Raw genomic sequence first — 17,101 nt, forward strand, 5'->3', positions numbered from 1 at the left:
GAGCTGTTTTACTATGCAAACTGATGGCTGTGCTTTATCCATTTTTACAACTCTAATAAAAAAATAGCTGTTGTTAGAATAAGTGAAATATACTGAAAGGCACAGCAGATATAACTCAAAGAAAAAAAATATAACTTGATATAATTTTATCTTATCTTTCCCTGAAGTATAACAAATTCTACTATATTCTCATTTCAAATTAGCTGGCAACAGAAAATAAAAATGCAGTTATGACAAAAAGAAGAAGAAGAAGAAGAAAAGAGAAAAAATTCACATCCTGACAAAAGCCAGAAATCTTGTCTATGAGATCCCTTCAGGGAGGTAAATAAGAAGGAAGCAAGTCGTTAAGGAAACAAAGGACCTGAACCAGACAAAAGAAGTTGGGCCTGAGCACATAGAAACCCTCACCCCAATCCCATCAACTTGTAAATCAACCAAGCAAGGACTTTTGGGGATAAAAGGGGTCCCAAAGCCTGCCCACTCTGTGTCCTCTGAGTCCTCTGAGCTGAGTCATCTGAGTCATCTTTGGATCCAGACTTGGCAGCTTCCTACCTCTAGCTAGTGCCTGGCAGCCTAGTTGGGAAGGACGTGGGTGAGTGTGGATGAGCGTGTGTGTGTGTATGAGAAAGAGCAAAGGTACCTTGCAACCAGTAAAGTTTTGCTGTTACTTTAAATTCAGTGGGTTGCCATGTATTACAAAGAACCTCTTGTGTCTCAGAGTTCAGTTGGAAGTGATTTGTGTGTATCCCTAATTATTTCCCGGCTGTTGACCAGGGCTGTGTTTTGTCTGCTCTAGCCACACTGATGTGGAAAACCCAGGTAGAAAGCAAGGGGGGCTGACAAGATTGGCATGCCTCAACAGGCTGTGAGTGTGTGAGTGACCATAAGCCAAACCTGGGAGCAGAGTGTGTAACACAGGTTCCTTTCCTTCCTATGGGGAAAAATATAGGAACAGGGAATATCAACTTCAGGAAGTTGTATTAGGCTGGCAGGGAAAGTGCTGTATACCACATCTCCCCCAATCCTCAGTAAATCCCTATTCTGTTTAATATCATAGTTTTCTGCAAGCTATTTTTACTTGAACAAAAAGTGAAGAAGAGATGAAAAGTGTGATTCAGCTCTCATCCCTAGTGACAGAAGATCATAACCCTGGCATGGAAGCACGGAGCATTATAACTGCTAATGCAAGCAAGTGAGAAAATAGTCCTTAGTAAAGCTGAAGTGAGAGACTAGCCCTTTATCTATACTTAAGGCTGAGAGACAACAGCAATTCACAATTTGTGAATGAGGGCATGCACTGCTGCTGTGCTTTATGGAGTGGCCAATAAAAATCAGGGGGGAAAACAAAAATATTTTGCAAGAAAATGTATTTTTTTCCCAATTACTCTGTACATACTATTACCTTCCATGTCATTTTTTTTAAAAAAAGAGAAACATTCCCTAAGGAAAAAAACACTTCAAAGAACTATCCTTTATACCTGTCACAAGCTTGGTTCTTCATTACAGATATTTCATTGTTACAAGAATGTGCAAGTTATGCTGAAGTAGCTCTTTCTGGACTATTATCTGAAGCTGAAATGCCTGAGTCAATCTAGATCAGTGTTGTCCAAACTTGGCCACTTTAAGATGAGTGGACTTCAACTCCCAGAATTGCTGGGAGAATTCTGGAAGTTGAAGTCCACTCATCTTAAAGTGGCCAAGTTTGGACAACACTGATCTAGAGGTTTAGTTCTTACACACATTTGGTCCTTTTCTATTCTATTCTTTGTTTGATAGAACGTCTTTTCTTCTACCTTGCAGGAAGAAATCTGCATTCTGGAAACGAATATGTATTGTTATGATTTGTTTTAAGGTGAACTGTTCTACTGCCTCCTTCTTTTAAAGAAGTATTTTCCCCCCTTGGCAAGAGAGAACTATGAAAGCCAGCCAGTGGATTATATTCTGCTGTGCCTAGAACTGCCTTGGAGAAGACTCAGAAACTGTACTTAAGCTGCAGTTCAATGTGCACTAACCTTCTGTCAATCCGTCAATGGAAACCTATCATGCCTATTCTGACACTGGAGGCAAATATGTGTAGCTCAGGGTTGAACTGTGGAGTCCTTGGGGTTCTCTGAGCTTGGTTCTTTTCTTGCAAACGTTTCATTACCCGGCTAGGTGACATCTTCAGTGCTAGAATAGAATGGGGAATTTGCTCTGTTTATATACTGTGGCATGCCCTGCCAGTGCTGGTGGGGGTTCTGTTTTGCTCTTCTGGTAGTTCATTGATTAGCCTATGTTTACTGCTTGATTGTGTGCCTGGTGGTAACCTTTGCTTATGTGGGTGATGATTGCTGAAGATGATTGCTGGTGACTGAATGCTGGTACTTCTGGTATTCTGACACTGCTAGCTGCTGATCCCCTTCTGAATACAATTTAAATTGATGGTGCTTACTTTTAAAGCCCACCTGATGTGGAGCTTCAGATACTATCTCCCAGACATCAGGGCAATCTTTATAGATCTTCTGAATCCCTCTGCCTCCTGAAATGAAGGGAAAGGGCCCCCTCCAAGGCCACTTCCTTGTACCTACTCTAGTATTTTCCAGCATCAGCAAAGATGTCACCCTCTGCCCTGTTCCAAGCTATCTGTGGCAGGTCTTCAATGTACTGAGAACTACAGCCCTCCGCTGGCCACAAGCAGATCACTAACTGTGGTTAGGAATGACAGGAACTGTACTACAACACACCTGGAATGCTCCAGGTCAACAGAGCCAGTCAATCCTTTTTGATTCTTATGCTATGCTCATTGGTTTTATTTTCCATTGCTTTGATGGAATATCTAGTTTTACTATTTTAACTGTCTCATTTATAATACTTCATTTGTTTTAACAAACTCTTTCTTTGCTATAATGTAACAGCCAACCAGGGAGTAACAATACTGAATGATTTGGATACTTAATTATGCTTGGGATTATTTCTTGCTCAGAATAAAAGCAATGAGTGCATGGATGAGTAACTACATTTAAAACAAAGAATCCCATTTTAGCAGCTTTTAAGGCTTCAACTAGGCATCTTCTTGTTAATTCAGGAAAAATCTCTGCAAGTTAACAAAAATACATTGTACTCATTGTGGTCAAAAGGATCTATAGCTGCAAAGTAGAACGCATAGAATGTTTACAAATAGTAAGTCATTTGTCTTCAAATAACCATTTCAACAGTAATATGCATGAATTTTCAGTACAGTAGGAGCTAAAATATAATTAATAATTAGCTAAATAATAGACTTGTTAATTAGACTTCCGTTAAGCAACACTTGGACAAAGATACACATGTTAATTGTAAAGCTACTGTATGCAGTTGTTTCATCAGCTTTTTGTTTAATCCAATTATGGCAAATAAGTTACTGACTAACCTCGAGACTGGAATGTGCCATTTTGGAAAAAACGAAGTGATTTAAAGATAAACCACATCCCGAAATAAATCTAAAAGTCACTGGGCATAGTCATGCTTTTTGTCTGTACCTAAGAATGCACAATCTTCTAAGTAGAAGGAAAAAGTGGAAGAAGATAGCAGTGCCAAGGTGGATCCACTGCTTGAGACCTAAAAGGCCATGCTGAAGATCCTTCTGGAGAGAATCTATCCATGCGGTCACTCAGAGTCAACATCAACTTGATGGCACTTAAATAAAGGATGCACAGCTAGTTTATGCTATCACACGCTCATTCATTTCCCAGAGGCTATGAGAATGATGGACAACTTGGCTGAATCACTCTATCTATTCCAGAATCAGGAATCTGGTAGCATCTCTTCACTCCAAAGCTTTCATGAGCTACAGCTCACTTCATCAGCAGTTAGACCAGGGTTCCCCAAACTCTGCAGTTCACTAACCCCTTCATGACGTTTCAGATTGTTCATTGACCCCCAAACATTTATTACATGAAAATAATTTAATAAATGCTACTTTAACTAATAGTACTACGAATAACAACAACAATGGGTAGTCCCGTCAAACCTTGGGGGCCGATGTTGACCACTTTGGGGAACCCTGGGCTAGACTGAAGTAGGACATACTATACGCACTATAATATATCCTACTCCATCCAACATCCTATAACCTTTTCTAAGAGACAAGGTCTCCCGGCATCTGGGATTGCACTACTGCAATGCACTGTACATGGGACTGCCCTTGATGACTATTCAGAAGCTGCAGTGGTACTAGCAGTAATGGGCATGCCTCAGCAGGCCCATGTGTCACAACTGCTCTGTGAACTGTGCTGGATGCCAGTGAGTGTCTGGGTGCAATTCAAGGTGTCAGTTACAACTTCCTTCTTGACGCAGAGCTAGTATTTTTAAGGGACTGCCTATCTCTCATGGTTTCTGCCCATCCAGTCAGATTGGATAAGGTTGGTCTGCTGTGGGTCTCATATATTAAACAATATATCCGCTGGATCCTGGGAAGCATGCCTTTTCTGTTGCTGTGCCTGCTCTCTGGAATAGCATTCCCACAGAAATCTGTGTGCCTCTCACCCTAACATTGTTCCAGAAGTTCTTGAAAACTTGGCTCTTCTCCCAAATCCTGGGGTAGGGTGGCTGCTGAGCCCGTTGGCTACGTTTTTGTGTAATATGTGAGGTTTGTCTTGTCTGGACATACATGGTTTCTTTTGCCTACTACTGTTTTTTACTCTTTTATAATGTAAGCAGCCCAGGGTTGTTCTGGAGTTGAGTGTCCTTAAATCCAATTAATCCTCCATCACCTAATGATTTGGCCTAGCCACTGTTTGATGCCATCTCAGTGATTTTATTTATCTACTGCCTATATTTGTACCTGGTTTCCCACACAATTATATCTAACTGCAAACAACAGTTTAAAAACTAAATAAACAGATGAATTAAAAAGCGGGCAGTGAAGGAAAGAAAACAACATTCCTCCAACATTATACAAGGAAATGAAGTGACAGCTCTTCAAAAGGGACCTAAAAGATGTGATAGCAAGATGTCATAAATTTCCAAGTGAGGGAGATCATGCCAAAGTGCAGATACTGCAGAGTGTGACATCCCAGAACAATGTGTGACACTGTAAGAGAACAACCATCAACAATGAGCAATTATTTCCAAGATTAAGGGACCTTCAAAAAGAGGGGGGGGGGAGGAAACAGTCAACATTCAGGGAGAGGTAATTCCATAAAAGGGAACACCTACCACTTTCTACCAGGGCCTCTCAAGATTTAAGTCAATAAACATAACAGCTTATAACTTAGCTGTCTAACCAGCTTATCATATAATAAAGGAAGGGTATTAGGAGTAATAATAAGGGAGAAGATGCCAAAGCATCAACACAGCATGAAACATGTCAGATAATAGAGATCAGGAGTAAGCAATCTGGCTTCTGTGCATATCACCTTTGGGTATTAAGTTTCCTATCTCACTTGACTTAACTTTTTAAATTAATAGCAATTAAATGAGAAGTGGGCATGCTGCAAAGCAAATTCCCCAGCAGAGACACTCTTAGACAAAGAAAATGCCGAGTCAAGTTTAGCACTTAGCATAGATAGTGAAGAAGATGGCCTTGATCAAGCAGGGAAACATTACTTAAGCCCAAACAACAAAGGAGGAATGCAAAAACATCTCAGATACCTCCTTAATTCACATTAGTATAAGAGGGGGTAAACCATAATCAGTCTTGCAAAATTCTGTTACAAGTGGTTCTCGACGTACGATCACAACTGGGACCAGAATTTTGGTTGCTAAGTTAAGTGGTCATAAAGTGAGACATCATGTGACCGGATCATTTAGCGACCCAAATCCCAGCAATTCCCCTTGCCACTGTTAAGCAAATTTTACTGGTTGTTAGTCAAGGACCCACCCCAATCCAAGCCATTCCAGGCTTGGTCCCTCCCAGCCCCAAGCCTCAGTAAGGTAAGGGACTGCCTCTGTCTTTGGAAAAATGTGCTGTCTTTGGAAAAATGCACTATCTTTCTAAAGGCTATCCAAAGACAGTGCAGCCTTCTCAGGGAGCCATGTGTAGGAAATGTTTGACGGAGAAGCTGGGTCTGAAAAGGAGACAGCAAAGGCAGTGAGGCGCTTCTGTTTTGACCACAGGAGCTGGGCACAAAAGGCAAAAAGTTGGTGCGGGGAACTGGGAAGGAAGGCAGCTGGGTGAATGCATGCTTGCTGGGACTTCCCGGGCACTGCGGCTTGCAGGGGTGGGCTGGGGCACCTGAGGTTTCCAGGGGCGGCTGTGGCTTTGTTGCAGCTCAGGGGCTTCTTGCAGCGCAGAGCCATGAGGTTCTGGGGCTGCTTGCTGTCCTGCAAGGCAGGGTGCAGGACGGCCAAATGGGCAGAGATGGGGGGGGGAATAGGTGAGTGGGGAGAGTTGGAGGCAGTCTCTTACCTTACTGAGGCTCGGAGCTGGGATGGGCTGACTGCATTGACAAGCTCATTGGGTGCCTCAAATGTCAGAAAGGGCCGGATTACCATTAACAGGAATGGGGGAGAGGGGCTACCAGCACCAACCTGGCTGGTTGGGGAGTTTAGGGGCCTGTCCAGTCTAAACAAGCAGAGTGGAAAGTGGTAGTTGCCAATTCAAACCTCTTCAGTCAGTGACTGCTGAGGACTGCCCAAGTGAGAGATGAAGCAGGGGGTTGGTGGCCCTTTCTATGGTGAGAGACGGTCTGGGGGTAAAACCCAACCAACTAGACATTAGCAAGAGACATTAGCATTACTGTGACATAGGAAAGATATATGAATTAGTATGTGTGCATGACTATGTAATGGTGAATGCAAAGGGCTCAGGATGTATGGTTGGTATTCCAGTGTCAGGTCTGGATTATTGGGCTGGTTGAAGAATAAGGAAATTCCCTTTTAGTTGCAAAGGGAGGGAAGGGAGGGCTGGTCAACTCTGTCATGAGGGCAGCAAGGCAGTTATAACACTGTAGGGAGATGTGGCTAGGAGACTGTTTAAGTGGAAGGGAGACCTCCAATCCAATTTCCAACCTCCTTGCTCCATCTTGGGAGCCAGGTGGACAGGCTGCTGGAAATCTTGGCCTCAAAATACTGATAGCTAATGCCAGGTCTGTTTGCAATAAGACCTTCATTCATAACTTGGCAGCAGATGAGACAGCAGGCCCAGCATGTATTACTGAAGCTGCCTTTAAAGATTACTTTAATAGAAATTATAGTTACAGATAGTCCTCTACTTACGAACTTTCGAGTTACAAACTTTCACCAATACAAACAAACCTGTCCGCAACTCCAACCTAGAAGGTCCCGGAAAGTGGGAGAAGGCGGGAAAGGGTCGATCTATGGCGTGCTGCATACATACACTTGGCAGCACTGTCATGCGTTGGGAGGCTGAGTGTTTTATACTTGTTTGGACTTATAAACAAAATGGATTTACAAACAGCTTCCTGGAATGTAACCTGTCTGTAAGAAGAGGACTGTCTGTAGTCTAGAGGATAGTGGCCCACATGTTAACTGGCACCTTACATTCATACTGCAGATCCTACACTGATTACTGATTCAGTTCTGGGTACTGGTTTTAGTCTACAAATCCCTTTGTGGCTTGGCACCTGGAGGATCACCTTTTCTGATCTTTATCAGCCCAACATATTAATTCATTGTAGGAGAAACTCCTCATGGCCCCACACTTCCAGGAGATGAGGGGACCTGAAGCTAGAAGGTGCTGCTTCTCAGTGGTAGTGCTGGTGCTGTGGAACAGTCTTCCCACAGAGATTAAGCTAGCCGTCTCCTTGACGACTTTCAGAATGTTGTTAAAAACTGAGCTTTTCTAAAAAGTCTGCTTGTGATGGTTATCTACTGTGCTACATTTTACTTTTTACTTTCTAGTTTTGTCATTTTTATTGTTATGCAATTAAGCTGGTCGTTAATTTTATCATGTAGTTTTCTTGTTTTAATCATACCCTTTTTTTCCCCTGCATATCTTGTAAACCACTGAGACTTCCAACACTGTGGCAGGATATAAAATTCAATCAATCAATCCACTAATAAACCACCAATGTGTTTAAAAACTGAAGTGCCCTTTGGTCTTAGACAGCTTAGAGCAGTTCTGCAATTCAACAGAACAAAGGATAATTGAATAATCAAATAAATATATGAAGGAAGAATAAAGGGGTTGAGAAAAAAGGGAAGACTGAGAAAGTTATGGTTGAACTGAGTTGATGAAATCTTCAAAAAGAGAGAAATGGGAAGCTTAAAGAATAAAAGGCATGCATAAATATGATGGAAAAAAGGATAGTTTGTGAGGATAGAAAGGCATCAAGAGGATAATGAAGAAAGGGAATCACTATTATTATTTCCTTCTCTTCCTTCTCCTCCTCCTTTGCTTTGTGTCTTTAATTCATTTTGCTTATTATTTCTTACTCTTTTTCTATACTTTGCAGGATGCTGCTTTTCTCAAAAGAGAAAAGTGTGTTGTGTATATATGTATTAACATATAAAGGAAATGTCAATGTAATTACACAGGGAGGTGAGGAAATCCATTTCTGTTACTCTTACCTGGAGATCTGATGCCCAGCATACAGCAACAGTGCAGTTAGAAAATACAGGTAGAGCTGAACCAGGTGTTGTCTGGGCAAGGTTAGGAGCACAACACTTAAGATATAACCTGGATAAGAAATTGAGATAATACAGAGTTAACTACAGGAATCCTTACTGAATGATATTCATTCATTTGTGTGAAGATGTCATGATGTACCCTGTGGACCTCAATGCTGCTCTTGTCTCATTACTGATTCTTAGCCTCTACATGGAGACCCAAGCATCACCCAAACTTTTGGATGAACAGCATCTTCATCTTGCTGAGATTAAGCTTCAGTCTTTTTGTTCCTATCTGGTCCCTCACAACCTCCAGACACTGGATTAAGGCCTCTACTATATCTTCAATTAGAACCAAATCTAAGAATGACTTTTCCCAGTAGTTTAACATGGATGTTAAAAAGTTGGGTGAGAGGGCTGAGCCCCAAGACACCTCTCTGCCATCAACTTGACTTCTCCATCTCCAGCACTACTGGTTGGAACTGCCTGTTCAGGAAGGAGTGGAACCACCCGCACTCAATATTTGCAAGCAATGCTATCCTTTCCCAAATCTTCTAATGGTCCAAAAAATACCATGGATGTTGGTCTCAAATGCTGCTCAGAAGTCCAGAAGGATTGTACCTCAGTTACTACTGCCTATCATCCACCAGAGTGACCAATGAAGTTTCATCCCACGCCTAAGTTTGAACCAGGACTGTGAAGAGGTCCAGATAATCCATTTTGCCACTCATATCCTGAAATCCATTTTGCAACTCATATCCTGAAATTCTGCAACTCATACCCTGCCGCTTTCTCCAAGACCTTCTCTAAAAAGAGAAGGTTGGATACTGCACAGAAGTTATCTAGGAGGATTGAACCCAGATATGACTTCTTCAGAAGTCATTAAACCATTGCCTCCTTCAAGGAAGCTAAGACAAACCTATTCCCCAAAGAATAATTCACTATGTCCTAAATCCAATCACCTGCAAACCTTTGCTTGCCCTTAAGAGTCAGGAACAGCAAAAATGTAGCCACAGGTGACAGAGTTCATGGTGCAGGGCTCCTTATTCACTGCCTCAAAATCCACAGGTTCAAATGAACCCCAGGTGACATATAAGATGTTGCTCCAATCATCTCCTTGGAGAATGTCCATACATAGTCCAAACCCAGTGAATGTGAATGATTTGGTGGCATACACATTTAGTAAATAAAATACATTTTATTGGTATAATGTTTAGCAAAAGTCTTACAAAATCTAGTTGATGTATTGTCCTACCAGTACCTCCCAAACAAAGCTTTAAACAAAGCCATGGGATGGCAGAATTTTACTGACACTCGGCCATTCTTATCACTACTGTATAAGCCCAGACATGGGCTTACCTGTGATCAGTCATCTTCTTTACAGTGGAACCTTGGTTTACGAACTTAATTCGTTCCATGACTCTGGTCGCGACCCGAATTGGTCGCAACCCGAAGCAAATTTCCCCATAAGGTTCAATGTAATTACCGTTAATCCGTTCTGGCATGGAGGATAAGGAGGCGGCTATTGCTTGGAGGGAGAGTCGCCCTCCCTACGACCAAGTGTCAGGGGTGGAAAATGGCTGCGGACCACGTGTCAGGGGCAGAAAAATGGCCGCGGACCACGTGTCAGGGGCGGAAAAATGGCTGCGGACCGTGTCACAGGAGGGAAAATGGCCGCGTATCCTGTTTGTAATCCAAGGCGGAGTTTGTGAACCGAAGGAAAATTTTGTGGCCGGAGCTGGTCGTCACCCGAAAAGTTCATACAGAACAGAAGCGTTCGTAACCAGAGGTTCCACTGTACTTGTCTTCCTCCACCAGTGCTCTAGGCATCACTTTTGACATTTCATCTCAATAATTTTCCCGGGATCACAAGGAACAGAGAGAATCCACTTGAGGCTAGTCACTTCCGATGCTTGGGGTGGACAATCATAACTGCTCCTCCACCCTGCCTTCCAACTGAGTATAACATGCAATAAAGTGGACTCTTGTCCATAAAAACTTAGGCTATTTAGCTAACGCTTAATCTCAATCTCACCCTTTGTCTAAGATGCCATAGAGTTCTCTTTGATTTTTTTTACTATTGTGCAAACTGTTATAAAGTAGCACTAGCAAGTCCATTTTCTCCTTGGGTGCATTTTTCATTTGAATAAAATATGTTATCTACTCTGAAGAATAGTCTGCACTCTAGAAAAACAAATGCACCAGGAACCAACTTCTGAATGGGAAGTTTGTTTCTTGCCTAGTTCCTAAAATGATTGCTGATGGAAAACAAAACAGAAAATTATTTCCTCCTTCCCATGTCAGTTATTAGGTCAGATATCAAAAGCTTTAAAATACAATCTTGTTTGTATCTTTCAACAAAGACGACAATGAACAGAGTTAATTCTGCAAGAATTATTGCAATCATACGAATCTTTTCCCATTGCAAACTGACTTCTTCCTGTCACCTACAATGGTGGGGGTGGTAGCAGTGGTAGTGACTGCCTGGAATGGATCATGAAAAGTACCTTTGCTTTTGCCAAAAATGCATTTTAAAAATCAAGATTTGAAACACGGCAATGGTAAAGCCTGGCTGTCCAGATAGTAAACAAAGCTCTTGAATGCACATCAGCAAAAGGCAGCAATCCAATGCTTAGTGTATTACATAATGTGAGTCACAATCAGGATCAGTTTCAATCACTAGTTTAAAAACCTAATGTTCAGATTTAAATCCATGCATAAGCAAAAAATGAAATAAAGGATGCCTATATTTAGGCCAGGCGTTCTAGCCCTGTTTCTGGTCTATCCACGGGAAAAAAGAAAGAAAAGAAAACCCATTAATGTTTAAATGTAACATTAAACCTTGACAAAGTGGAATAATATTTATTATACTCTCCATTAAATTGTTAGGGAGCTTGTGCATAAACAGAAAGTGTAAATCTGAGGTTGCACTGTCTTCTTAATATTAATCTTTTTTGCAGTGTCCTATGTTCAACAAATCCATAATTCTTCATACAGTGAAATGTCAGTATCTAATTAAAAAGTACATTCATTGCTTTAAACCAGTGATTCTCAACCTTTTTGAAGCTGCCGCCCCCCTAAGGAGCGGAAAATTTTTCAACGCCACCCTTTTGGGGGGGGGGGGAGTTACTGAATTATAAAAGGCAAAAATTTTAAGTAATTTTTTTCAGTAGACTTACACACCAAATTTGTTCGATTTTAACTCGATACTTTTGGCCTGGAAGGTAATTGCATTCCTTTTATTAAAATTAAAATGACTAATACAAAAAAAGAGAAGTGAACGAAAAGCAACTCAAGAAACCCAGGTCAAATCAAACATTCATACTGAAAGGACGCTCAACGCACGTGCTGCGATTAATCACGCGGGAAAACAGCTGACGCATGCGCTGTGCTGGTTGGGATCAGAGAAGAATCGTAGTGTCGAGTTCTTCAAGATCAGCCTACCTAGAATACAAATTCATCTCACCATTCTTAGAAGTGCGTGAGGGCAGCCGTCGCGTAAGTTCGTTTTATTGCTGGTACAAATGGTGTAAACCGGATAATCGATTTAATAAAATTTTTTGGGAGTTTTAAAATTAAGTTTGAATGCCAAAACATGCTCATCGCCCCTCTACCGCCCAAAACATGCCCACCGCCCCCCTACCACCCAAAACAAGTTCACCGCCCCTCAGCATCCTCCCACCGCCCCCTGGGGGGCAGTACCGCCCCCGTTGAGAACCAATGCTTTAAACCATATTGACCTCTGTAATATCATATTCATAAGCACATAGATATTAAAACAAAATGAGTAAATTTTATGTTTTCAACATAATGAGATTGAATGCTAACCCTTTTTAAGCATTCTCTACAGTGCACAATAAATATGAAAGCAAATCTTTTGTTAAATTAGCTGACTTTTAAGTTCGTAATATACTTAAAATTCTTCAAAATCTTTAGCAAGAAAGATAAATTTTCGAACTTGAAAATATTAAGTAAGCCTTGAAGGGTTTTTTATGCAGCAAATGCATTAGAGCAGAAATCCCTAAATATTAAAGAAGTTAATGTGACACTGAATTATATCCTAAAACTTTGGAATCTGACTGCCTCTGAGGAATTCTGGCTGTACCAGGCACTGGGGTTACAAAAAGAATTATTCTGAGAAATTGAGAAAGTGATATTATTCTATACATTAAGGATTAACTTTTGGAAATATGTAATTTATCTGTTTTGGAAAAGGCAGTATTTTCAACTAATTTTTAATATTTTTTTCTAGTTGACAATAAGCTATTATAATGTATTTTTTGGAAACCAGTGAAAAATCTACCTACCTACCTACCTACCACCTATCTCTGGTTTACAAAAAATATATATAATACATATTAGACGTTTAGTATTGCTATTTTTAATTTTGGGTTTATAAAACAAATTGGGGAGTTTCTTCTATTTCTTGGTTCTGTTTAGTTTTATTTGTTCTTAATTATTTGTTCTTAGGGGTTTTTTTTCATTATCTTTTGTATTTTTGTACTCTGCTTATTTTTTGCAATCAGTAAAAGGAGAAAAAAGAAAACCAGTAAAAGGGGAAAAAAGAAAATTCTATAAACACTGATTAATCAACAAAAGCAAATACAATAGAGCTATTACTAAAAATGGAGCCAAGAGGAGTCACATAACTTTCTAATCTCATCTTGACTGAAAGTCAATTTCGGATTTGAAATTGCCCAGTTTGGAAGCATATGCATTATACGGGAAAGAGATCTAAGGTCTTTTATATTCCACAAAACCAACAGAGACATCATACTGGAGTAAAAATATGCTTGTGCATACCAATATTTCTGTAGGTCAAGGAAGAGGAAAAAAAGATGGCTGACATATGTTTTGAAAAAAGGGGTTAATGTTAGGATATTCTCATGGGAAGAAAAGCAACTTGCTTATCTTCAAACATTGTTATGGCTGTAGAAGTCATGCCACCCGTTCTGGCCTTCCGGTCTGCACGTATACTGCTATTTACTGCCACCTATTGGCATCTTTATGCTAGTTACCTAAGGGGAGGTGCACAGTGTCAATAAATTGTGGGTGACTGTATGCCTCACTGCTAGTGGGATTTTAGTCATCATGTAATCAGTTTTATAGGTTATGTAGTTGTAACTAATAACTAAGTAGTGCACCTCTTCTCTGAGAGTTTTTTGGCTAGAGACTTTGTTGAACCTGTGTATTGGATAAGTCTTGGATGCCACATATATGAGAAGAAGTGATTTTTTCTGATTTGCATGGAACTTGTATTTTATGTAGTTTTATTTTTCTCAATAAATAACCAGATATGTTTTATAACTTCTGGCTGGATTTCTTTGGAGAACAAGATAAGGACATTGCACTCTTTAAATTTCTCTAACGCTGGTGTGTATTTTTGGCGTGGAATGTGGTTATATCTGCACTCTGCCTAACAGTTAAAACCCACAATAAGAAAAAAACATTAAAAACAGAAATACACTAGACAACCCTCTTACACAATTCTTTGTTGCACTGTTCAATTCCAAATATCTTGTTATCCACTTTAAATTTTTCTCTTAACTATGCATACAAAAACCACTGAAAACTAAATCCCTCTGCAGTCAAGTGTTCTCTTGATTTCATCTTATATTCTCCATGCTCTTATTGTAACAACTCTCCATAGGTTAACCAACTCTCTTTGTCTGTTTCTTTTCTATAAAATGCTTCTTGTGCTGAAGCCCATAAAGGCTTTTTCGGGCATAATCTGGGTTTATATCTATTCCATATTCTCAATATGGCACTTCTAATATAGTGATCTTTAAAAGCTACATTAAGCTTAACTTTATTGTATCTTAGAAAGCCATGCCATCCAAATCATGCTCTTCTAGTTCTAAAATTCTCTTATTTTTCAGCAGCACCCATTCCTTCATCCAAACCAAGCAGCAGGTTGCAAAATACAATTTCAAATCAGGCAGTCCCAAACCTCCTCGTTCCTTTGCATCTTGGAGGATTTTATATTTAACCCTTGGCTTTTTCCCTTGCTATACAAACCTAGCTATATCTTTCTGCCATTGCTTAAATGGTACATCAGTTGTCAAAATAGGTATTGTTTGAAACAAAAACATCATTCTATGCAACATTCACCTCTCTTTAATATGACAGCATGTTGAATTTCAGTGCTAGGATATGATGGTAGACACTAGTCTTTCTCAGACTAGAGCTCTAGATGTGTTAAAGTCTAATACACCTAGAACTCAAAAGACTGAAGCAGCTGGCCTACACTACAAATTCTGAACTAGAGTGATGAGCAAGACTGTTTCTTCCAAAGTAGTGATCTTAACAGTGGACATGTAGTTCTAGGAATAGGAGTTAAATCCTCTTTCTCATCATTTCTCTGATCAACACAGCTCCTAAATTGCGGGGGGGAGGGGAGAAACAGACAAATTAGGAGAATGTGTTTTCTCTATACAGTTTAGTAATAGTGCGGAGGTGGGATTAAATGGATTAATGACATAAAGATTTCATGTTCCCAGCCAACCTTTATAGTGTCCATCCTTCCTTGTTAACATTTTTTTTCAATGTAACGATCAAGATTTCAATGTAATGATCTCTTCTAATGATCAAGAAAGCCTATCACAGCTTCTGTGTCGTTCAGTCCAATAAAACAAAACAAGATTTGCAAAAGATAACTGATACTTTGTAACTAATTATCCTAATTCATTATTACTTCAATTTTCTAACTCCAACAACAATAAACTCATTGAGAAAGTAGGTGATTATGTACCCTTGAGAACATTTTAGAGACAAAAGAAGCCAATTAATCAATACTTCACTCAGTCTCATTAAATATCCTTTGCACCAAGAGTGAAATATTCACTCACCAATCAAATGAAGCTCTTCACTTTAAAGTGGCGAACTTTGCTTTCAACTAAGAATACTTAGTTGAATCTTAAGAAAAATATTAACAACTCTGAAATATGTAAAGATGTGTTTGAATTGTCAAGATTTGCCCTTAATTTTTTAAAAAGAAAAACAGAACAGCCACTGAAGGATATTTGGGGGGAAAAATATATTAAAAAATCCACATCTGTGTGGGTGCTACATGGCAAAATGCAGCCTACAGGAGTCAAAACCTTTCTGGCCATGCTTTCTTAGCTTATTAGATACCTAAGAGTTAATAAAATACCATAAACTCCAGAGCAGGACAGGAGAAGCTCCTGTCAGCAGACCCACCTCACTGTCTCCCTTTTTAGAATAAATGGTTTACATGGATTCAAATTTGGAGTATGGGGACCATCAGGAGTTTTGGACCAATATGTTGGAAGGACAACAGATTACATATTTCTGCATTACCTCTTATCTATTTCTGTATCAATATTTCATAGAGTTTATAGATGTTTTCTTTTGCTAAAATTGATATTCTGTAGCTACCTGAAAAGAAAATGACCTTGAATTTAAGATGATCTCCCAACTCTAGAAAGAGGGATGAGACTTTGGGGTGAAAAGAAGACTAGAGAGATTTTGTCAAGTACAGGTAGTCCTCACTTAACAACCATTTGTTTAGTGACCTTTCAAAGTTACGATGGCACTGTAAAAAATAACTTAAGACCGGTCCTCGCACTTATGACTGTCGCAGTGTCCCTGCGGTCACATGATCGTGATCCAGGTACTTGGCGACCAGCTCACACTTATGACAGTTGCAGCATCCCTGGGTCATGTGATCACCATTTGCTACCTTCCCATCCAGCTTCTGGCAAGCAAAATCAATGGGGAACCGCGTGATTCACTTAACAACCACACAATTCGCTTAATGACCATATGATTCAGTTATCGACTGCCACAAAAAATGTCATGAAATTTGGTGCAGTCACATGATGCCTTGCTTAACAATGAATCTTCTGGTCCCTATTGTGGTCGTTAAACAAGGACTACCTGTACTGAGAATACAGTAATGAGGCTGATGAGGGTTGAGTGTCATTCCCCCACCCCAAAGTCTCATCCCTCTTTCTAGAGTTGGGAGATCATCTTAAATTCAAGGTCATTTTCTTTTTGAGTAAATTCAGTGCCAGGAAACTGTTTCTCTGTCTTGTGGGAATTTTGCAAAAAGAGATAGGTATGGCAGTTCAGTGCATACAGATGCATCTATACTTATGGGAATTAAGCAACCTTCAGCAGAATTTCTGCGAGGGATGGAGGATAGGTTTCTTTCCCTTCCAAGGAACCAGATTACAACTACAGGCTTTTCACAAGCAACTACTGAAAGAGAGAAACCTCCCAGCTTGGTAACTGAAGCAACCCTCTGGGATAAAAAAAAATTACCCACCCTTGGTTTATTTGAATGTTTTATGCATATTTAATGCATCCTAGGCAAATATGCACATCTGCAGAAATAATTTTTCATTTTTTACTTCATCCTTACCGTAAGGAGCTAAAGATCTCTTATAAGGGTCTCTTTCCCACTGCATCCGCATAATAAATTTGTGTGACTGATTCAAGGTTTCCCAACTTAACCTGGTGAATGGAAGTCTGGATCTGCATCTTTCAAATCCCAATTTGACATTCTAAGCCTGGCATAAAAGGGTCAAATTCATATGTTTCCACTCCG

General features: G+C 40.0%; 1 protein-coding gene across 2 annotated transcripts in view; it reads right to left on the reverse strand.

Annotated features, from left to right (window-relative positions):
• RNF145 (ring finger protein 145) overlaps positions 1-17,101 on the reverse strand; it is a 73,573-nt gene that overhangs the window by 29,588 nt on the left and 26,884 nt on the right. For both annotated transcript variants that reach the window (XM_088133901.1, XM_007422501.3), the window contains one exon: positions 8,491-8,599. In XM_088133901.1, coding sequence (XP_087990027.1) covers positions 8,491-8,599 — 109 coding nt within the window. The remainder of the gene's footprint in view (positions 1-8,490; positions 8,600-17,101) is intronic.

The sequence above is a fragment of the Python bivittatus genome, unplaced genomic scaffold (genome assembly GCF_059951505.1).
Source record: "Python bivittatus isolate LINGU-HERP-01145 unplaced genomic scaffold, Pbiv_v1 ctg000080_np1212, whole genome shotgun sequence".
Taxonomy (NCBI): domain Eukaryota; kingdom Metazoa; phylum Chordata; class Lepidosauria; order Squamata; family Pythonidae; genus Python; species Python bivittatus.